We start from the raw sequence: 23421 nt of genomic DNA, 5'->3' as shown, positions 1-23421 counted from the left end.
GATGTAGACTTCCAAAAAAATCCTCACTTTATCCAAGATCCAATTAGAGTGGTTCATTGATTCAATAGATGTTCTTGTAAAAGAACCAAACTGGAAGTTTTTCAACAAATATGCGAGTGATGAAACCGAAACAACAAAGCTATCCAAATTCTGAACCCCATCTGATTGGTTTCTGAGGTGTGTTGCTCGAAACTTCTCTGGAATACAATCCTTCATCCATCTACTCATGAGAAACCAGACAAGGTTGGGTCTCCTTCCTCAACATGATCAGGTCCTTTTTATTGACTCATAATTACACCTCCTTTTCAAAAATATCAAGCTGATGTAAAGGCCAGTGACTGATTGAAGTTAGTGAAATAAACAACCTCACAAATGTCATTTTTACTACTCGAGAAAAAGTATCAGCATAGTTAACGCCATGTTTGTGCGTAGCCTTTCACTACAAGGTGTACTTTTAATTGAGCGACAAAACCATCAGGATTAACTTTAATTGTAACCACCCATTTGCAACTGATATACTTTTTTCGTGCAGGGAGAGAAACTAAATCCCAAGTACAATTATCATCTAAAGTAATCATCTCCTCCACCATTGCAACACACCAACCAAGATGAGAATAGGCTTAATGATACAAACTCTAATGATGCAATGAAAGAACATGCAGAAGACAACTAATGGTTATATGAAACAGAAGAGGAAATAAGATGAGCACACTTAAGTTTACCTTTACGAAGAGCAATAGGAATCATCATCACTCATTTCTGGATCCAATGACGAAGAAGCCTTAGGGGTAGGGCATGGAATTGAAGAAGGTTGTCGTCGATCATAGACTTCAGTGATGGGTTGACAAATAGAAGTAAACACACGTGAAGATGAACCACAAAGAGGATTAGAAGGAGAGATAACATTGTAGATAAAGAAATCATCCTTTGACTCTTGATACTCCCTCGACTCATATTCGAAGAGAAAGAAGGTGAGGAATAAAAGGAGGAATGTTCAAAGAACACGAGAATAACCAAAAAGATATATTTTAAGGTCTTTGGATCCAACTTTGTATGTTGAGGCCGAACGTCTTGGACAAATCAAGTATAACCAATTATTTTGGGTGGAATGAGAAACAAATGTTGTTTGGGGCATAAGATACAAAAAGGTATCTCACCCTTAAAAATGGAAGAGGGCATGCAATTTGTTAAGAAACGGGCTATGGAAACATCAGCCCAAAAAGAAATTGGAAAATTCATTTGAAACATTAAGGACTAGTGGTTTAAAAAGGATGACGATTCTTTCATTTTGCAAACCCACTGACTTCATGAAATTAATAAATAGAAGTGTGAAAGTAACATAGACATGAATATATAAGCTAAAGCAAAAGGCATGACTACTATACCTGACTACCATTACATAGCGCTAAAAGAAATTGTAATTTTCTTTTTCATTCAATATGTAATTTGACGTAATAGTAATAGTAATTCCTCTTTCAAACAACCACTTTTTTTTTTCAACAAAGAGGACAAGGCTTATGATCCCTAAATCGTTAGCAATTAAGATGCAGCAAATAAGGTAGCTAAGATGCAGAAAATAAGAAAACACCCCAAATCACTACAGTGCATAAGAAATCTATCACATAAGCACAAAGATAAATACTGAGAGTATTAGTTGAAACTTAGCAAACACAAACAGGGCAAACTATTATTTAACGTGCTAGTTTAAATATATATCTAAACTAAACTACACAAGTATTTCAAACTGGCAAAACTAAAATTAGGTTTATAGAAACAACGTGTCCTCATCCTTTCTCCTAAGGAATGCTATTCATTATGATTTTATCTTTTGAGTTTTAAAAATATGCTATTTATTATTCATATCTTTTCTCGTGCTATCTAGAAGCTAACCAAACAACATAGAGAAAGTACATTTGTATCACTAATCAATATTTGAAATGATGACGCAGATTAAATAATACAGAATTCAGAAAGTAGAACTTGCCTGCTAGCTGACTTCAGCTGCTCCCTGAGTTCCTTGAACTTGAGGTTTCTCATGTTCTCAACAGTGAAAACAAAAACTGAGTTGTAATTTTCCACACCCTGCCTGATCGATTCCACCATTGATTTCTTGTGGTCCCTTCCTTTTCTTCTTTGTTTTTGATAAAGTAACTGCATTTATCCCACGAACAATTAGATAGAAGACTTAAAACACTAATCTGCATAGGACTAAGTTCATATTTTTCCTCTTTAAAACACTAATCTGCATAGGACTAAGTTCACATTTTCCCTCTTTCTTTTTAAGTTAAAAACCACATGAGTTTGACAATGATTACTACCACCACAAGTCATTTAACTTCTTCAACTGCCTCATACTTTTCACAAGAAACTGCGTCATACAAATTAACCCATAATAAAGCTATCCAAATTCCGAACCCCATCTGATTGGTTTCTGAAATCAGTAACTCTCATGGAAGGAAAAACTTGGACAGACTGATGCAGAAATTGAGAATGAAAGTTAGAAAAAGATTCTTGCACTAGAATCGTTGTTCCCTGCCATTCTCGAAACAGCCTGAATAGTCATGTTAAGAACACCGAGCCCTGCACTAAAGTTGAAAGAGGGGAAAAAACAGCATGTTGAAACAAATGAAGGTTAAACCAAAAGGATTGAACTATAGTTTCCAAAGTTTTCATCTCTTATATTCACGTAATAGTAATAGTAATAGTAATTCCTCTTTCAAACAACCACTTTTGTTTCAACAAAGAGGACAAGGCTTATGATCCCTAAATCGTTAGCAGTATTGCTATTTGGAGAAAATGTTAAAGTTAAACAGCTGACAATACCTTCCAGCCCCTACCACTACTATCTTTTGGTTAACAAAATCACTCAATGGCCGCCCTTGAGCTCTCACAGTTCCCAATAGTCCAACGAGAGCAACACCAGCAGTTCCCTTTATGAAATGAAATAAACGAAAACGAATGTCCTTTTAAGTAATTATCAACTGCATTAATACATCATCAACTACTCACTTGTATGTCATCGTTGAACATGCAGAACCTCTTACGATAACGTTGTAATGTTTCAAAAGGCCATTTCATTTGAAAATCCTCAAACTGGCATCATTCAAAATCAAATTACGAGATTACGATACTGATTACTGGCAGTGAACACAGTTAAAAATTTGATATCTTAACCAATAAACCTGAACAATAGCTTTAGGCCAACATGTATGCACGGCTTCCATAAAATCATCAACAATTGATAGATACTCTTCTCCCTCCAATCTAGGTATTCCTATTCCCTGAACTCCAAGGTCACCGAGGCCAAGAATACGACTTCCATCTGTCAAGACAATCATGTCAACCTGTAGTTGGAAGAAGAAAATACAATGAACTTCAAATATGGTGTTGCTGGAAATTAAAAGAGATTTTCATTTTTATTTTGCTCAAAATCAATGCTCTTGAGCTTTTAATGTCCCGAGGAATGTGAAAGTTTCCCAATATATCGTGTATGGAAGTTTAAACTTTTCAAAGAAAACAAGGGTGATCAACATACAAAAGCCTCCTGTGGATAGAAAATTAATCAAACAAAAATTCGATTGTTCTGTAGCAGTTTGACTTTGTTGTTAAGGAAATTAAGAGTGATAAGAAGGCGAGGGAGTGACTTTGAGTGGTGGCCATTCGACAGCCAAGCAACTACACTCAAAGTTGAAGGTCGAATAGGCAGCAGGAAGAAACGAAGAAGAAGAAGAAGAAAAGTTTTCGATCTATCAAACATGATCATCATACAATAGACGAAAGTCATTTAAATTATCCAAATATCTTTTGAAGTAATTTTAACATTTTCAAAATAACTCTTAATCATGCTCTAAATATGGAATGAATTGTCTATCCAACTACAAATACAAAAGTTTTTCTAAATCACTCTAACTAATTATACAAATTCCACAACACATAGATCACATGCTTCCCAAGAACCCATAAAATTGTTCAATGCGGCATTTCATCAAACAGTTGGTGGATGGAGACAACAAAAACAAGTGTTTAACAAAATTATCTTAGAAACAAACACATTAATATTACCTGAAGATGGAACTCCAATTGAACAGCCTTGAAAAAGTGATGGAGAAACAAACAGAACATAAAGATTGTGGGACTCCTCAACTCCAATAAATCCTGCAATGGAAAAATGGGTTAGAAGGTGGAAAAGCATAGTAGAGGATTATGATAATGAAAATGGGTAGTAATGTTTTTCAGTAGCTATCTTTTTCTTCTCTTTTTTTTTCATGTTGTTGATGGTTGTTCTTGATTGTCTTTATTTATTTTTTTTTTCCTTTTTTGCATTTGGGAAAAAACAGTTTGTTGACTAAGAGGTGATGATGCTGGTGAGGGAATTTATTAAAGTAATGAATACTTTTTGGAGGACTTAAACAAGTAAAAGGACGAAATGAAGCAAGCTCAAGCAACAAATTTTCTGTTAAGTAAGCATAAATATTAACTAGAGGCTTAAATAAAATATTTCACCACCACCACCACAACAACAAAAAGCCCAGATATATCGTCATTGACAACAGAAACAGAGCAATATAAGCAAAATACATTACAAGGAAAATATGGAGATAAAAGACATGAAGGTTTCCCTTTCACTTACAAAGAGGATCATTAAGTAACTTCTCGTTGTTAGAACCAATATCTAGCATTACTCGAAGAATCTGTCAATTAAACAAGAGTAAACTTAATGAAAAAGTGTGGTTAAGAAAAGTTGCTAAAAAATGTCACCATTAAATGATATTAGTATTCTTAGATAATCTACAAATTTCATGAAGAAAAGACTGCAGACTTGAGAGTTACCCCCACTATCAGGAATACTTGCTGAAACGGGAAAAAGATATCGGCAAATTCTAAATACGGCACACTAAAACTCTCACTCTCCTGGTTCTTGCTTAAAATCACATGTACATGTCAATGCTGATAGTGCCTCTTCCACTGAAACAAACAAAATTTCAGTACCAATTAAGATGCAAAAAAATAAGGTATTTAAGATGCAGTAATATTAAGATGCAGAAAATAAGGAAACACCCCACATCACTACAGTGCATAACAAATCTATCACATAAGCACAAAGATAAATACTGAGAGTATTAGTTGAAACTTAGCAAACACAAAAAGGACATAAGCTTATTCTCAAATTTCAGTACATATACTCATCAAAATTCAGAATCTCACGTCACAAACCCGAGCTTAGTGCTCAAGGGTTGACAGTCATGCCTTTTATGCAAGATCTAAGAAGCTATGATGCTCATTATTGTAATGAAAAACTTTTGAAAAATTTTGAAATTTGGACAAAATTTGAAATCCCCCAAGTTTAGACTAAACAAGTGAGCTATTATCCACCCTTCACTTAAAACATTGCTTGGAAGTAGCCCAACATGAGAAGATAAAACAATCTGAATGGGATTTTTCTGATGTATAATGTCTAGAACGCTAAGAGTAGGTGGTCTGGTTTTGGTTAGGCCATAAGTGAAGTTTCCCCTCATTTTTTATGGGATTTTTCTGATGTATATTGCATATGTTGTTTGTTTTTTTTAGCTCTTAATTGTCCCGCTGTTTTATGTTTTACATTTGCAACTATCTCTTTTGTTTCTTTGGTACGCACACAAGAATCGGTGGGGTAACCTTTCCATGGTTCTAGACTTGGTTTCTAAGTTTGACTGCTCCCTTCGGAGTGACAACAAGCCTCGTTTTCCCCCTACTATGGAACGGGGAGGATTCCTCCTCTTTTCAAAGCCCTCGTCAAACTCAATGCTAAGTTTGACTGCTCCCTTCGGAGTGACAACAAGCCTCGTTTTCCCCCTAGTGTGGAACGGGGAGGATTCCTCCTCTTTTCAAAGCCCTCATCAAACTCGATGCTATGTCTAGAACGCTAAGAGTAGGTGGTCTGGTTTTGGTTAGGCCATAAGTGAAGTTTCCCCTCATTTTTTATGGGATTTTTCTGATGTATATTGCATATGTTGTTTGTTTTTTTTAGCTCTTAATTGTTTCACTGTTTACGTTTACAAGTCTCTCTATTCTTTCTTTGATATGCAATGTGGTAACTAGGTCTTGCTAGAACCGGTGGGCTAACCTTTCTATGGTTCTACACTTAGTTTCTAAGTTTGACTACTCCCTTCGAAGTGGCAACAAGTTTTGTTAATGTCCACCCTTTCTTAAAGGGATTTAGTTCATTGTGGCTAGACAAACGGCTCCTAGCTCATGTTATTTATTAAAACCATCTCAATTTCTAAAGAGTACCTCCTATCCTTTTTTAACTCTATCTAGGCTAGGTTTGGACTAAGCGCATCATAGGTAAGTCACGGCAAAGCAACAAAGGAAGACAAAGCTAGAAAAGTATCCATGCACTTATTTATTATATACATGCAATCAAGCATTCACAACACACATACCATTTTCTCAATCAAGCATTCACATCTCAACAAGATATCGCTAACATCTCAATAAGATATCGCTAAAAAGGGACGTAAACCAAAAAAGACGGCAGCTTATTCTCAAATTTCAGCACATATAATCATCAACATTCAGAATTTTACATCACAAACCCAAGCTCAGTGGTCAAGGGTTGCCGGTCATGCTTTTTATGCAAGATCTAAGTAAGCTAATGAGGTATAATGCTCCTTATTGTAAGGAAATTTGTTTTAGAAATTTTGAAATTTGGGCAAAATATTTGAACCCCCAAGTTTAGACTAAACATGTAAGCTATTGCCCACCCCCACTTAAAAAATTGCAAGCTTTTGAAAATCCAAGTAAAGGGAGAAGAATAAGGGGGAACTTTGGACTCCCCTGGAAGGATCGACATCCTTGACTTTGGTTTGAAGCTTGCATGGATAAACCTCTTCATTTCTTTTTCATTGATTAATTATCCTTGTTCCTGAAAATCAAAGGAAATTCTCTCAATTTCATTTATTACTAAAATTAGGATAATTATAGTAACTGTATTTTTAACTCTTTTGGTAGTTTATGTCTTGAGTGTGTTTTCAATGGTATTTCTATATAAAGTACAAAGTTTAGGGGTATTCTGTATAATGGAACCTCTTTAACAAAAAGATAAATAAATTCAAACCCATGAAGTCTAACTAACCGAACACAATTAGATTTCTAGTAGCAGTAATTTACCACAGAAATAGAAATCAAAGGTTATAAAATAATTTAATGGCATTTCTATAAATTTATCACATGATCTTTCTTCTTTTTTTTCTTTCCTTTTTTGATAAAACTCTAACCATGTAGTTAAGCTTCTACTTGTAGCAGTTAATTAAAATAGAGACAGAAACTATAGATTAACAAACAATTGGAAGGCCTCTCGATCAATTTAATACACAATAAGTTCATAATTGTGTGTTTTTGGAAGTATGAAAAACGAAAAATCGCTATTTTCGCTAAACGAGAAACCTCCTCATTCCTCTTTCGTTGATTATTCATCCTTGTTCTTCAAACCTCAAGCCTTAAAATTGAGGAAGTAGAGGAAATTCTCTCAATTTACTTTAAAGGAAGGATCATGTTCTCTCCTACAAAGGGTGTCTTTCTAATTTTCATAACTTTATGACTTAATACGGTAGTGTTGTATAATGCAAATCCATATAGAAGAAACACCATTTATAGCACAGCCAAGGAAAATGAAGATTCAATATAATGTACTGCAATAAAATTAAAATACTAAAGAATGTGCTAGGATGTTAGTGTAAGCAAAAAGTAAAATCAATGGCAAAAGAAGGGAAAAATTGAAGGGCATCAAACAAAAAATGTAACCTTTAAGTTGCTATTTCCTTATCTTGTTCCCGCAGAAGATCATCCTTGGCCCAAGCCTGTGAAGAAATTATAGAATAAAAGGGTTAGTGAAGAAAAAAGCAGATCATTACAAAACATTCTTATGTAAGCACATCAAGCATGAGGGGGGGGGACACACTGCGTCGTTGTCTAATTTAATTGATTGCAATTCCCTATCTTTATCTTCTATTTCCCTTTCCAGTTTGCGAATAGCCTGGTCTCTTTCACATAGCCTGTTCCTGTACAGCCACAAAATATCTCATTGAAGTATTAAAGTAGTCCGCATCTAAATAGTGATTTGCCTAACTCTTCAAAAAAAATATTAAGATTTGAGTTTTGGCAATATGAACTAGGATCTCCTTTACAACTGTGCTCTAAAGATATTGAAGACAATTTATAGAATAAATCAATCTTATTAATGATAATAATAGAACTAGTAATGAGATTTTAAAGCATATTTCTTTGCACCTCCTTCTTTATCTTCATTTAACTCAGTTATTGTTACTTTGGACGTACTCATTGTTTCTTTCCCATGAAATGTAATGTCTTGTTTTCAAATGTGTAGGATTCTTTTTCGTATTTCATTAAACTGTATATTCTGTTCTCAGGGCCACATCGTCTTGAACAGACCGTGGGCATTTGTGCAGTGGCTGGAAAAGGCTACAATAGAGGGAGAGTGAGAATTTTATGTAAAACCATTGAAGTGTAGAACTCTTAATAAATATTGCTATTTGAATTCTTAAGTATCTAATTCTTTTTGTTTTCTTTTGTTGTAGATATATACTGATGGCATAACCATATCATATATTTTTTAATCCGCTTCCTAATTTATCTGATGGAGGTTATCCACAGCTGCCTTTCCATATTTCTACATCAAACCAGATCAAAATCATAAAATTCTGAGAAAGTTTTTCCCTAAGGAATATGGCCCTATAAATAATATCGATCCAATTGGCAACTCCCCTCATCAAAATCAATGCTATGTCTGAACGCTAAGAGTAGGTGGTCTGGTTTTGGTTAGGCCAAAAGTGAAGTTCCCCCTCTTTTTTTTTTATGACAAATCTTTAATAATTGAAATTCAAATAAAGAATAGGTTTGCTTTCAAGTAATCCTCTGATCAGGTTTACCTCATTAAAGAATTCATCTGCATCTGCCCACTGTCCGCTAACTTCATCGACACATAACCTTTTGTATTATATTATCCCCTTCATCTCCGTCCTTGGATGGCGGCAGCAAGCGCACTACCACCTGAAAATCACAGAGACAGTTCACACTAGGCAAAACTTCCAAACTTGAATCTTAAACTAAAACTGTCACTACACCACCGAAATTAAGACAAATAATCCAAACCCCCATAATCATACCACAACACGTAAAATACCTTCATACCCGAATCAGACAATCCAGAGATGGAATTCTCAGGAACGGTCTTCATACCTTTCGCTTAAGTGGGTTAAAGAGGGAGACCTAGGTGGTAGCGGGCTCTTCAACTTAGCCGGCGAGGGTTTGGAATCAAGAACCATGGAGTCGGGATCTGACGGTGATGGTGGAACAAAAGGACTTTGGAAGACGAATTGGGTTTCCGAGGGGTCTGCCGCTCTTGATTCTGGCGTCGTTAGGGCTAGGAGAAGATGATGGTGTGGATCGGCAAGATGGGTTACTCACAGAGAGCGAAAGAGAAGGGGAGAGGGGAGAGGAAGTAGAGAGAGTTATCGTTGGAAGAAGGATGGGGAAGAAATTTGACGGGAGAGAGGGTTTTGTATAAAAGGTAATAATAATAATCCATATTCTTTTTAATATTACTTAAGAATGAAAATAATTAAAAGTTTAAATAATCCATAACACATATACTTCTCATCAGTTATTAGAATTAAAAAAAAAAAGTCAACAAATAAAATTTATAAAATTATCATACATCAAGAACAAAATAAATAAAAAAAATGTATAAAAGATAAAAAAAAATGAATCACCTTAATTTTAATAATATTTTATATCTTATCTCGAAAGATATAAAAAATATTAAAATGTATCTATCTCGAAATAGGTTTTCAACTACGTCCCAAGTGGAATAAAAAATTGTTACCAAACTCTTAAACATAGAATTTCATAATCTCTCCATAATTTGTATGTTAGTATGAGTTTGTAGGGTGTGTTTGACCCATGAAGTTAGAAGTAGTGTATAAAAGTTGAAGTTGTAAAATCCAGTTCTTGTTTGACTTAAATAGTTGGCGGATCATTATTAGAAATTTAATTCTAAGCACTCTACTTGTCCAACATTACAATTTATTCAATTAGATAGTTAAAAAAAAAAATGACGTCACAAGGTTCTTTATTAATGTCCCTACAATTCCTTCTTCCATCTAATGCTACAAATATGAACAATCAGCATTCACGAAAGGACAAAAAATGAACTACATACAGTACAACAAGAAAACAGATAAAGTCAAAGCCAAAGTACACTGTACTGATGCCAAACTTGTTTACGAAGCTCATGAAATAGAAGTTGATGCAGACCATTGGTTGTTTCACACCAACTACTTTTCTATAGAAAAATAGCCTACCCATAAATTAAGAGACAATACCCGAGGAGAGCATAGAAGTTGGAAGGTATTTACATTGTTGTTGATGCAAAGAGATAGTAAGCAGAGGTTGTTAGAGGATGTGGAACTTAAGATCTACAGTATGGTGGATAAATTATTTGGGTCAACAGTAATATTTCAGAGTTTGGAATGATGAAAATAAATACTTGGAGCATTGTCCCCTTCTCCATGGGCACGATGTTGTTGGATGCAAATGAGTTTATAAGGTTAAATACCATGATGATGCCACTTTTGATAAGCATAAAGCCCGACTAGTTGCAAAAGACTACAGTCAGCTAGAAGGCATTGACTTCTTAGAAACCTTCTCTCTTGTGGCTAAAATTGTTATTGTCAAAATACTTCTATCATTAACAACCTCCTTTGGCTGATCTCTTTGCCAAATGAATGTGAATAATGCATTCCTTAATAGCGACTTATTTGAAGAAGTATACATGACATTACCAATGGGTTATTATGCCAAAGAGCAACAAGCTTCATCCACCCCCTAGTCTGCAAACTACACAAATCAATATATGGCCTAAAGCAAGCATCACAACAACGTTTCTCAAAGTTCTCTAGTGTGTTACTCACAAATGAATTCTCCCAATCCAAAGCAGATTACTCGTTATTCACTAAAGGCCATGGTTCCTTATTTGTTGTTCTTTTGGTATAAATGGATGACATTTTAATCACAGGCCCTTTAAGTAATGAAATAACCTCTGTTAAGGAACTACTCATATCACACTTCCTACTAAAAGACCTTGAACAAGCAAAGTATTTTTTAGGCTTTGAATTGTCCCGATTAACAACATGCATCTATTTGTCTCAAAGGAAGTAATGCTTACAAATACTTGAAGACTCTAGTTTTATGACTATAAAACCATATCAATGCCCAATGGTGTCTAGCCTGTGTTTATCTACTACATTAGGCAATCCACTAAATGTTGAGGATGCTTCCTTATATAGAAGACTAATCAGTAGACTATTATATCTACAAATCTCAAGGCCAGACATTTCCTGTTGTGTTTACAAACTTAGTTAAGTCTCGGCTAAACCTCACTCTGAACACTTAACAAAGTACATCATTTGCTACGTTACCTAAAAGGCACAGCAGGACAAGGCATAATGATTTGGGCCTCAAAAGAATTCAACATAAAGGCCTTCGTTGACTCAAATTAGGGATGTTGTTTAGACACTCGAAAATCAGTCACTAGCTTTTGCATCTTTCTTGGAAGATCTCTTGAAGCCATAGTCTCACACTCATCAGCAGAGGTAGAATACAAAGCTTTAGCAAGTGTGTCCAGTGAGATTACATGGCTAACTCACCTCCTTTAAGACTTGTAGATTATTCATCAAGCTTCATCCTTAATATATTGTGATAGCTATACGACCATTTTCGTTGCTTCTAATCCAACTTTTCATGAGCGCACCAAACACATTGAGATAGACTGCCACTTCGTTTGTGATAAAATTCAACAAGGACAACAAAAGCTTTTATCCATTAAATCTTCACATCAACTATCTGATATGTTCACCAAGCCATTGCCTTCGTCAACTATTCAAGAGTTCATGTTCAAGATAGGAATTCATAATCTCTACATTCCATCTTCAGAGGGGCATATTAGTTGATACAATTAGTTAGTAAACAGTTACTTAGTTGAAGGTTTGTTAATTAGTAATAATACAAGGTAAAATACCTTATATTTTACCAATATATTTCTATTGGGACATTTCTTTCTAAAAGGTAAATTTTATGGTTTGATTTTGTTACCTTCAATCATAAACGCTACCGAATGCAAGACGATTGGGAACGAATAAAGGCCAAATGAAAGACAATTGTTGTTGTTGAGGAGAACAAAAGGATAAAAAAAAATGGTGTGTGATGTTTTTGTGGCATAAAACTAACATTTTTTACGGTTGTTTTGGGATGGTGAACAATTTTGACGAACGATTTTGTCGGTGGACAGTGAACAGATGATCTCGAAAAACGATCGTGACAACGACAACTAACGATTTTGGTGAATGATTTGTGACCCCATAGAACGGATAGACAACGAAGAACCCTACTGTAAAATTATTCGTTACAAGTTTTTTTTGTTGGTGACCTTCACGACTTCTACTGAAGTTTTTGTTGTCGCAGTGGAGAGCCCTACTAGACAATTTTGCCCAGAGATTCAAGTGTGAAGAAGACAGAGGGAGAAAGAGCAACTAAAAAGGAAAAAGAAGACATGATTTTCTTCTTGGTCCACGCATGAAGAGATAAAGAGAGAGTTGGGGTTGTGAGATGGGGTTGTGAGTTGGGATTTTAACCGATCAATTACATTGATTTTAGGCTTCATAGGTACATTAGTTGCTTACCTTGATTATATCATTCGTTTTTTTTTTTTTTTTTGTCATTTGTATGTGTGTATTAGGGGTGTTTACATTTTAGTTCGGTGCGGTTCGATTTCAAGCTGAAACTGCACTGAACCGAAAAAATTCAAAACAAAATATCATATGAAATTGAACCAAACCGCACGTTTGTGTCAAATCAAATCAAAACTGAACTGCATATGCAGTTCAGTTTCGATTCGATTTAAATCTGGGAGAATCTCAGGCCATCAAAGCATCGAGTTCAATAAAATTTGTCTTTCTGTTTTAAATCTATCATTCGTTCTTATTTTTTCTATTTTGTCATTTGTATGTATGTATATATTTTGCTATTAGTCCATACTATAGTTTATATTTTTATCCTAAATTAATCTATTTTTATCTAGGTTCAACTCAATTTATTTTAATAAACTTGAGTTGACCTAGCGTCACCAAACGACACAATTTGACTGGAAGAGCTAATTTGTTGCAATTTGCAATTGATTGAAATTTTTTATATTTATTATTTGGCAGCATCCACTAATTCGGAACTGAATTTGAAAGCCATATTTCGACCGAGACGTTTTCGGGATGTCCCTAATAACCAACGAATGGCAAGTGTTTTTCCTTGTGTGGATCCTATTTGAATGGGAACTCGATGTGTTATATTTCAAAATTTTCTATAAATATTATGTTAATTCATGATTGCATTTAAGGAAGTGTAGTTATGAATACACTTTTTATTTTATCCCTAAAAAGAGCAATTGCAGCTTCCTACAAAAAGAAAAAAAAAAAAAGATAATAAAAGGGGAAAAAAGGAATAATTTAAGAATAGAAAAAAAGGGTATAAAAATTGAGGGGGCCGGGGAGGACCCATTAGCAGAAAGTGGAGGTGGGTGTGGGTGTGGGTGTGGATGTGGATGTGGGTGTTGGTGGCCATTGACTTGAGACTTGAGACTTGAGACCCCACTATCACTCCTACTTAATACTGTCTTTTCGGCCCCACTTCTTGACACGTAGGACCCTCTTACCTTTCTGGGTCCCACTTCCTCCCCTACTTAGTACTTATTCCCTATCTCCATCAACATTTTATTGAAATTATCATTGTTCATTCAAAATTGGAGAGAAACTTCATGGAGCATATTATAAATTTGTTAACGCTCACTTACTTACACTCTACTATATATTATCATTTATATAAACTAACTTAATTTTTAGATTTATATTGTAAATATTTAGTTAAATGTCGAGAGAACATAGACAAAATCAGTTTTAATGATATTTAAAATAAATATAGATTTTTTTGGTACTGGTTCTCTCCAATTCCATATTTTTAGATAAAAGTTTCCTATTTAAAATAAAATTAAAATTTGATACAAGCAGGAAATTAGAAAAACTAATCAATTTACAAAACTTCATTTTTGGTCCAAAATTATATTGATGTTACAAACTATACAACTACACCTAATTAGAACCATAAATTAAAAAACTTGAATTGAGTTAATGCTAAAATCCAAAAACTTGTTCCAAATAATCTTGGTATTCTTATAAATTAGAGAAATGACAAAATTTGGGCATTAAAATTTTAAGATTTCCATATAAATTTTTTTCATCATAGATTGTATTAATTAAAACTTCCATCTAATAATTATTATATTAATTTAAATAAATGAGCTTAGACTCGTTATTAGTATTCCAATCCCCTTTTTTCAGTCATTAAACATTTAGGTTAATTAGACTTAAAAGAACCAAAATATATCGAGATCAAATTTTTATTTTTTTTATACTTAAACAAAAAATCAAACAAAAAACTCACTTGTTTTTAAATAAAAAGATTAATGCATCATGCCTGTATAGTAATATTTTATTATTAAATTTGATCGACTATTCATTTGCTTGACAAAAAATTTTAAATGAAAATAGTTCTAAATTATTAATAAAAAAATAGCTCTAAACTATTAACAAAAGATTTAAATGGATTGATATAGAGAAATCTAGAGTTTAAATTTGATTCAATTACTAGATGTAGATCTTTTTTTATATATAAAACACTAAAATTTAATAAATGGCAAACTTAATAATTGTCATTTATTAAAATTTACAAACTCAAAATTGGTTTATTTTATAAGATTATTGTCATTCATTCGTAATATAGTTAAAAGAAAAATTTATTGTCCCATAGTTTGTGGATTGAATATTTAGGAACCTATCAAACCTAAAACAATTTTAAAAAAAACATAAATTAATTAGGATCTGTATGAAACTATTTCTATCACATTTTTAGCTTTTGAAATTTACGTTTCTTTAATTATATCTTGTTTAACTATGTTTTCACAATTCTCTAATAAAATACTTAAATTGTTAACTAAATTGAAAAAGAAAATTAAATACTTTTTGAATTTTCAAATTTTGATTTAATTTTTTAAAATGTTTCTATAAAATATAAACAATAAAATAAAATAAAAATCCATAAACTATAAACTCAATTTATAATAAAAAATAAAAGTTACCAAGCACAGTTAAATATTTAGAAGTCTATCGAATATTTAAAATTTTAAAGAAGGTACCTAACAAATGTCAGTGAACAATTAAAATTTTGTTTTTGGGTCAAATTTTCCATTTTTAACCACTCCCTTACGTGATATATAAAATTACAAGTGATATTTAAATTGAAGATTAAAGTAAACTAAATTAATATATAACTAAAATTGTGTATTTATTAATGTCATATATTATATGTGTGAATTGGACTGGATGGGCGATGGGGGTGGAGGAATAACGGAGATGGTAGTGGTTGAGTGGTTTAGGGAGCGCCGTCCACATCACAGCATAACGCCGTTTTGTCTCCCACCAACCCATCCTTTACCCCTTACTTCCCTTTCCACTATTTTTCTCAACCCCCTTCCACCTTTCTCTCTCTTCTTCTTTTTTTTCCTTTTTAATTTACTTCATTTTTATCTTGTAAAATTGGAGTTTTTGTCTTCTACTCTTACTCGTGTAAACAAGATTTAAGTTAAATATGAAATTGCTCTCATTTCACTTGTAATGTCTCAATTTGGTAGAGGCATATATTCGTATTACTTGAGTTGAATGAGTTTATGCTTTTTATTTAATTTTTTTTATTTTTTAAATTGTAGATTTTACAAAATATTTACGATATTTACCAAATTCTATCGCTTATAGTCATTGATATGCTATAACGAAAGAAGACTATCAATAATATAATCCAAAACTTTGCGTTTCTAAATATTTTAATTTATTTTGTTATTTTTAAAAATACCTCTTTATATTCTCTAAAACTATTTTTTTTTTATTTTAAAAATCGGATAAAAATACTTTTAAACTTTTTAAACTTAGTTAATTATTCCATATACATGTGATGGAGTGAAATAATAAAAAAGAAATGATATTTTTTAAGAATGCATGGTAGTGGCATTTTGGTGTTTAAATAAGTAATAATTTGATTTTGAATTTACAATTTGTTGGTGAAGAATATACGTTTGTGTTTAAAACAAAAAGAGAAAAAGAGAAAAAAAGAAAAGAGGAATATAGGTTGTTGTAGGACTAAATTCATGCAATACAAAAGGGCCTTTAAATTTATGCTTTGATGGTTACTTAGAAAACAAAATTAATTCCAATCCCTTATCCATTTTCATCCCATCTTCTTCCCCGGTCCCCTCCCTTTGTCTTTCCATTTATCTAATTTCTTAGATTGACTGAATATAATGGATAGAGGGGAATTAAGATCCATTATATGTAAAGGGAAGGAATAAATTTCTGTAATATATATATATATATAATGCTACCACAGCACAGCTTTTGAGTTAAAAGTAGATAATATGCAAATTTTCACTATTATCTATCAACTCTTACTTTATTCTTTATCTCACTTAATCAATTGTTTATTTTCTATATAGATATTCCAATACATTGACCCATTCATCGTTTTTATTATTTAAAATATAAATTTGTACGTCAACTCGATTTAATGTCCATTATTAATATTATTATTGAGATAAAAATGTTGGTATGATATGTTATTAAATAGCTGTCCATTTTAGGCACAATTTTAGAGTTTCCTTTTAAGAAAAATGATAAATAAGTAGTACAAATAGTAGTTTATATGAATGTGAGTAAATTTGAGACAAACATGGATATGCTTTTAATTAATTTCTTTTAGGAGTATAGTTGTGTGTTTTGTGTTAAGCATGCTTAATCATGAAGTTTGAAGTGAATAGGGACCACTCAAAAAACAATTTTAAAATAAATAAAATACTATTTAATCTATTTCTTATAATTAAATGCTGAGATTCCTTTTAATCTCTTTTTCCTTTCTTTAAACACTGCCTTTTTATTTCTCTCAAAACCTCTCTTCTTTTTACTTCATTTATTAATGCTACTTACAATTTCACTTTAATTTTCTCATTTAAGACATTAGAATCAACTCTGGAATTGGAACACCCAAATTACATAATATTTCCATGTTTTATAATTTATCCATCTAATAGACGCAGTTACCACACCAAATCTATCATCCTAAATTTACTTCCAATGGATACAATTAATTTCAACAAAATATACACAAAATTCAATCTATAAAACATAAAATTAAATTTAAGAACTTAGGTGGACGATTGTTCCATTTTTCTTTTATGAAAAATTTAAATTTAGAAGAATAAGTGTGTAAATTTAATAAATGTATCTTTTTAATCTCTTACTTTTTTAAAATAGTTTTAAACCGACCTAATGAAAATTATTTAATTTAAAATCGCATATAATTTTTTAAAAGTAAAAAATTATGTTTTAAGAATTAAAAGTATAAATTTAGCAAAATGAGCTTACCCAACTTTGCACATATGTTGTAATGAAAATAGAAGAGATGAAAGAAGGAATAGTTAGGGTTTTTGACGATGAAAGGGAAAGAAAATGGAAGATATATTCAATTCAGATATCAAAAAGTAGTTGGGAAGAAGAAATTAATTTTAATTGTCCCCTAAAACTCTGTGATTTTGGTCTCAGAATGAAAATTCAGAACCACATCTCTGCGATGATTTATATGTTCATGTCAGCTTTCTCAAAATTCCCTCACTTTCCACGACTTCTCGTTTTCTTTCGCCAAACCCCCCATTTTCACTTTTTTTTTTTTTCTAACCCACAAAGAAGAAAACCCTAATCCCTTCTTCTTCTTCTTCTTCTTCTTCTTCTTCTTCTTCTTCTTCATTTTTCTTATTTCAATTGAATTTTCCTTCAAAATCTGACCACTTCTTACAATTTCAGACTCTGCTTTCGTCCTATCCTTTTCCGCATTCCCGTGTTACGCTGCTTTCAATTTTTTACACTGTTTAATGCTGTCGCTTGGCGCTCTCTGAAAGAGAAGATAAAAGAAAAGGGGAAATCAAAAAACCCCATAGACCAAAGCTACAGAGAAAGCATTTTTCTTTTTTGATTAAAGAAAAAGGGCAATTGAGGGAAAAGGTAGACGGAGACTTTCTGTGACTTGTCGGGGTGGTTGCCCACAAAAAGGTACATTCAATTTTAAAATAACTATAACAAATCCTGAAAAGAAGCAGAGATACAGAATTTTTTTCCTTTTTTCCTTTTTTATTTATTAATATTCAAACAATTCCATGTTTTCTCTTTTATGATGCCTTTCCTCTTCTCCGTTTCTTTCATTTCTCTTCTTCAAAAGGGTCTTTCACTTACTCACAGTAGTTGAGATTTCAGATTTTCCTTTTCTATTTTGTTCAACCAAAGTGAGGAACCAACAGGGCTTTGTCAATCTTAAAGAAGCTTCTCTTCCTATTACCATTGATTCTCTTTCTCTTCTTCTTTTATTGTGATTTAATCCCATGCTTTTTGTGTATTCATCTTGAGTTTCTAATTTTTTCTGATGTCTATACCGTTAGAACATGATTACATAGGCTTAACAGAGTCTGTTCCTTCTCTGGAAAACTCTGAAAAGTCTTCTGATAAACGCAACAGTGCTGGTTTGAACCTTAAGGCTACTGAACTGAGGTTGGGTCTGCCGGGATCGGAGTCACCGGGAAGGGATGATGGGTTTGAGGATAAGAATGGGTTCCTTCACAAGAGCTCTGTTTCTGGGGCTAAGAGGGGTTTCTCCATAGCCATTGATAGAGCTTCTGCCAAGTGGGTTCTACCAGCTTCTGCCGGATCTGAGGCAGACTCCTCCACAAATGGGGGTTTGTTTTCTCCTAGAGGTGTTAATGAGAATAAGACTCAACCACCTGCTTCCGCTGTCTCCGGTGTCAAAGACGGTATTTCTCCGTCAGCCAAGCCACTTCATGAGGAAAAGCCTCAGCTTTCTCCCCCTGCAGCTAAGTATGTGTTTTTCCTTTGATTTTTCCATCTGAATAAATTGTGCTTTGGAACTCTGCTTGTTCAACATCAGCTTTTTCCTTTCCTTCTTCTTGACTTTGTTTTTCTTATCTTCTTCTCCTATTTGAACGAAAAATTTGGGCTGTGATTCATTCATGTAGTTTTAATCGTTCGTAGAAAAACCTTGACCCTTTTGATAGACAACGTTATTTTCTGTCACTATAAGCTGGAAGATCCATAATTTTGGTCTTTACTTTTTCCCTTTGTATTACAAACTATGTTGGCTGCATATAATTCTTTCGGTTCTGGTCGGTCCGAGCTTGTTAACCTTCTCTGCGAGGTCTCGTCTCTCTGACCCTTCTTCCATCACCTGTAAGATTGTGTAGGAGTGAATTTGAACAGATATCTGTCAAGCTTACTAGCTTGGCTGTTTTCTTAGATTTGGAATGTTTTTACAGGCAAATCTTTTTTTAAATTTTCCACCTTGATATCAGTTATTTGTGTGGATTTCATGTTTCTATCGAAGTTCCTAATTCCACAAAAATCTCAAAGTGCTTTATCATTTTTGTTACAGGGCACAAGTTGTAGGATGGCCACCCATTCGTTCTTTCCGTAAGAATTCAATGGCAACACAGCCCCCTAAAAATACAGATGATGCGGATGGTAAGTTGGGATCAGGCTGCCTTTATGTCAAGGTAAGTATGGATGGCGCACCGTACCTCAGGAAGGTTGATCTGAAAACCTATGTAAGCTATGTGGACCTCTCATCAGCCCTGGAGAAAATGTTCAGCAGCTTCACAATTGGTAGTCTTGCAGATCTTGGCTGATTTAGTGTCTTGTGTAACTCCTGCCCGTGTCCTGTATTGTAATCATATTGCATCACTTCCATGGTTCAGCCACAAACACCTTCAGGAATGTAAATGTTTAGGTTTGGCTCGTAAGAAACTCATGTGGCAAAAGTATCTAAAGACAAAATAAATGGCGATAAGGTTATCAATGAAATCAAGAAGACTTGCATGGAGTTAGTAGCTTCTCCGGTGTTATGTGTCAAATATGTGTAATTATATCATGGTCAAGACATTCTTATTTCTTCAAAATTATTGCTCATTCACGATACTTAGCATGTCTTATTCTTTACTTTAACTAGCAGCATAAGTTTCTGTCTAATAAAAGCCATTGCACTAGTACTTGAAGGTTCAGAACCGGGCACCTAGTGCATGTGGATTAGTTTATGTCGCTCAGTTACTCTCAGTTTTTGGTATTGTAGCAAGGTTTTTGTTCAAGTAGAAGTGATTTCCCTTCAACCTGTCAGGTCACTATGGCTCTAATGGAGTTCCAAACCGGGATGCATTAAACGAGAGTAGGTTGATGGATCTGCTCCATGGCTCTGAATATGTACTCACCTACGAAGATAAGGATGGTGACTGGATGCTCGTTGGTGATGTTCCATGGGAGTAAGTTCATTACTCATTCATTTGTGTTTCACTAAGGAATAGCTCAACTGCACTCTTAACTAGGTTTGAACTGGGATGGCTCTAATCCAATTCATCACTTTGGTTCAACTATTAACCTGAACAAAATTGCTATCTTTTCTTTCTTTCCTTCATTCATGTCTTGGGTGATTAGAGGAATTTTCTGACTGATCTATTAATCTGTAACATTCAAGAAATTCTTATTGTATGACTGCTAATAAAAGAAGTTTTCATCATATTTATCTTCTTTCTTTTTACACAATAGGATGTTCACTGAATCTTGCACAAGGATGAGGATCATGAAGAGTTCAGAGGCTATTGGGTTAGGTATGCTATGCTATGGACTTCAATAATTTCTTAATTTTGTTTTTCGTTATTACTAAATTTATTAGACAAGTTATAGTGGGATTTCATCTTCATGATTATAAAGCATTTGAGAATATGGGTCTTTGTTCAGTGCTCTCTTAGTTACCATCATTATCTCTACACTTGAAAAGCCTTTTCTTTTTCTCAGAATTACTTCGCATCTTTCATTTTCATAAAGTTTGACCCCCCACCCACCCCTCAAAGAAAAAGATGCAACAATTAAAAACATAGCAGTTTAAATTCCATTAGGATCGGATCTTTACACAAAGTTCATCATATTATTATTATTATTATTATTCTCCTGTGACCCCATCATTAGAAGCTTGGCCTTTTCTCTTGCAGCTCCAAGGGCCATGGAGAAATGCAAAAACCGTAATTAGCTGGCAAACTCTTTTGCTATATCAATGCATCAATCACGCACGTTAGAGCAAATGTCGTTTGGAGATAACACATAATATGGCTCCTGGAAGCATAGATTGAGCGAGAGAATCTATACCGAGTATTGTGGTGGTGTTCTTTGTGCACGAGTTATAAAATATTGGAGAGTTGATGTATCAAGATAACTTGTGTTGGAAAAGATGAATTTCAATAGGACGTTCATAGTTTTTTCTTAGTTTGCCCCCTTCCCCTATTTTCTTTGTGATTTTACTTGGATTGTTGTTGCTACACTTCTACTTTGTATTATTGTAAATGGTTTGTTTGCTATTGCCAATTGCTGTATCCCTTACCCTTCACACCTGTCTGGCTTCCTCCTCCCAAGAGAGTTTAATTAAACCGATAGCTTTTGTATTTGTATCCATGTCATTTTTGTCTTAAAAGTTTTATGCTATTAACACTCATGGTAGTGTTATTGATTGCTTAAAATGCCATTATAAATAAATATGATTGGAATTAGTTGATTTGTTGAAAGGATGTATTGGATGAATTGGAGTTGGGTGTCCTTTCCAAAAGAAAAAAAGAAAAAAAGGTTGAAAACTTGGAAGTCATTATATTATTATTTTAATTTAAATTCTAACAATTACATGAATGGTTATATTTTCTATAAAAAAATATCAAGTTTTCTTTTGGCATAGTTATTTATAGAACTTTAATGAACTTATGCGTATAATTAATGCTTTAGTCATGGAAATATCTACGGTTTGAACATTAAATTAGAGTGACCAAGATAGCATCATTAATTAATTTATGGTCAATTATTGGTAGTTAGGATTCTTAAAATGCTCAACATACATCAAACTGGGACTATTCTTGAACCCTCTAGTCTCAATTATGATCTAAACTTCAAATGGTTAGTAAAACCACTATATCAATTGATATATTAATTGAGATATCCCGTTTCTGTTTTTTTCTTTTTGAAAATTAACCCAATCAATACCTCATCCATCTAAACCCTTGCTTTTGATATCCATTCTTTTATCTATAGTTTTAAAAATAAATTAAAATTGAGAACTACTTGTTTATGCTTTTAAAATTTAGTCAAAAAGGCAACTATTCTAGTTAAAAATTGATACAAATCAAGGTAAGAAAATAAAAAGAACTAGTCTTAATTTTTAAAAACCAAAACCGAAAAGTAAAAGGATACCATGTAGGATTTAAATTATTAATATAATACATAACTTGTTACTGTATTGCAATAAATGCAATTATTTTTTAAAAAAATATTTGAAGAGAAAAGATTGATTATTAATAATGACGATGAATCTTCAAAATTAGTTAACGAACCATTTACATTTGACTATCTATGAACACGGGCAACACACACGTGAAAATGCTCAGTTTAAATTTGATGTTTTAAAAGCGTATTTAACAATTAAAAAAAAAAGAACTCCAATGCAAATACATAATGATATATATAAATATTTAATTGACATCCAGTATGCGCAATATATTTGAAATATAAATAACAAGATTATGTATGGTATAATCTATTCATTTTATGGAATATAAATAACAAGATTCTTTTTAATTATACAACATCTACTCATAACTCAAACGATGCAACAAATCAATTATTGATAGTAGTTGTCCCTACTTAACTCAACAAACACACGCTCAAATAAACATATCCCATCTTGAAGAGTTGAAGCGTCGTATCTCGTTGATCAATTACACCTATTAGACTCACCACACATCTATACTCGAAGAGTCATGTTCCTTCTATAAGAACAAAATAGTAATTTATTAAAAAAGGTAGGGACAAAATAGGAAACAAAAGTTTCTCTTACATTGCCATGTTTATAAATACTAGTCAACAACCCATGCAATGTGTGTAACTATTTTGTTAAGTTTAATATCAAATTATTTTAACTCTAATTAGTCCTTTACCATTCAAAAAATATATATATATAATATATATAATTAATACAAGGAATTGTAACTTTTGCCATTTTAAAATGAGAAATTGCATTAGATAGCAAAATATATTTATATATTTACAATAGTGACTTCAATTTTTTTAATATGCATTTATAGAAAAATTCACCCAATTTGAGTGAGTTTATAGGTTTTAGATTCACCCA

At 32.9% G+C, this 23421-nt stretch overlaps 2 protein-coding genes across 8 annotated transcripts; one reads left to right on the top strand and one right to left on the bottom strand.

Moving 5' to 3' along the window:
• Window positions 1-1623: 1623 nt before the first annotated feature.
• LOC116406426 (NAD-dependent malic enzyme 59 kDa isoform, mitochondrial-like) lies at window positions 1624-9554 on the bottom strand. Of its 7 annotated transcripts, none has more exons than XM_031890184.1 (12): window positions 9182-9554; window positions 8928-9048; window positions 7940-8039; window positions 7783-7838; window positions 4831-4965; window positions 4631-4691; window positions 4063-4155; window positions 3183-3344; window positions 3010-3093; window positions 2824-2930; window positions 2516-2585; window positions 1624-2151 (listed from the first exon to the last, which is right to left on the bottom strand). In XM_031890184.1, exons 6-12 carry the CDS (start codon window positions 4640-4642, stop codon window positions 1951-1953), a joined length of 729 nt encoding a protein of 242 aa, XP_031746044.1. In that variant the 5' UTR covers window positions 4643-4691; window positions 4831-4965; window positions 7783-7838; window positions 7940-8039; window positions 8928-9048; window positions 9182-9554; the 3' UTR covers window positions 1624-1950. The 7 variants fall into 7 exon arrangements, with proteins under 7 accessions (XP_031746044.1, XP_031746045.1, XP_031746046.1 ...); XM_031890185.1 differs by having other exon boundaries at window positions 9190-9554; XM_031890186.1 differs by having other exon boundaries at window positions 9238-9554.
• Window positions 9555-17928: 8374 nt separating this feature from the next.
• On the top strand, window positions 17929-21701 carry LOC101215632 (auxin-responsive protein IAA27). Its single transcript, XM_004150508.3, has 5 exons — window positions 17929-19067; window positions 19639-19868; window positions 20377-20518; window positions 20802-20863; window positions 21245-21701. Exons 1-5 carry the CDS (start codon window positions 18619-18621, stop codon window positions 21280-21282), a joined length of 921 nt encoding a protein of 306 aa, XP_004150556.1. The 5' UTR covers window positions 17929-18618; the 3' UTR covers window positions 21283-21701.
• Window positions 21702-23421: the final 1720 nt, after the last annotated feature.

The sequence above is a fragment of the Cucumis sativus genome, chromosome 1 (assembly GCF_000004075.3).
Source record: "Cucumis sativus cultivar 9930 chromosome 1, Cucumber_9930_V3, whole genome shotgun sequence".
NCBI classification, from domain to species: Eukaryota; Viridiplantae; Streptophyta; class Magnoliopsida; order Cucurbitales; family Cucurbitaceae; genus Cucumis; species Cucumis sativus.
This window is presented reverse-complemented; position numbering and strand designations above follow the sequence as displayed.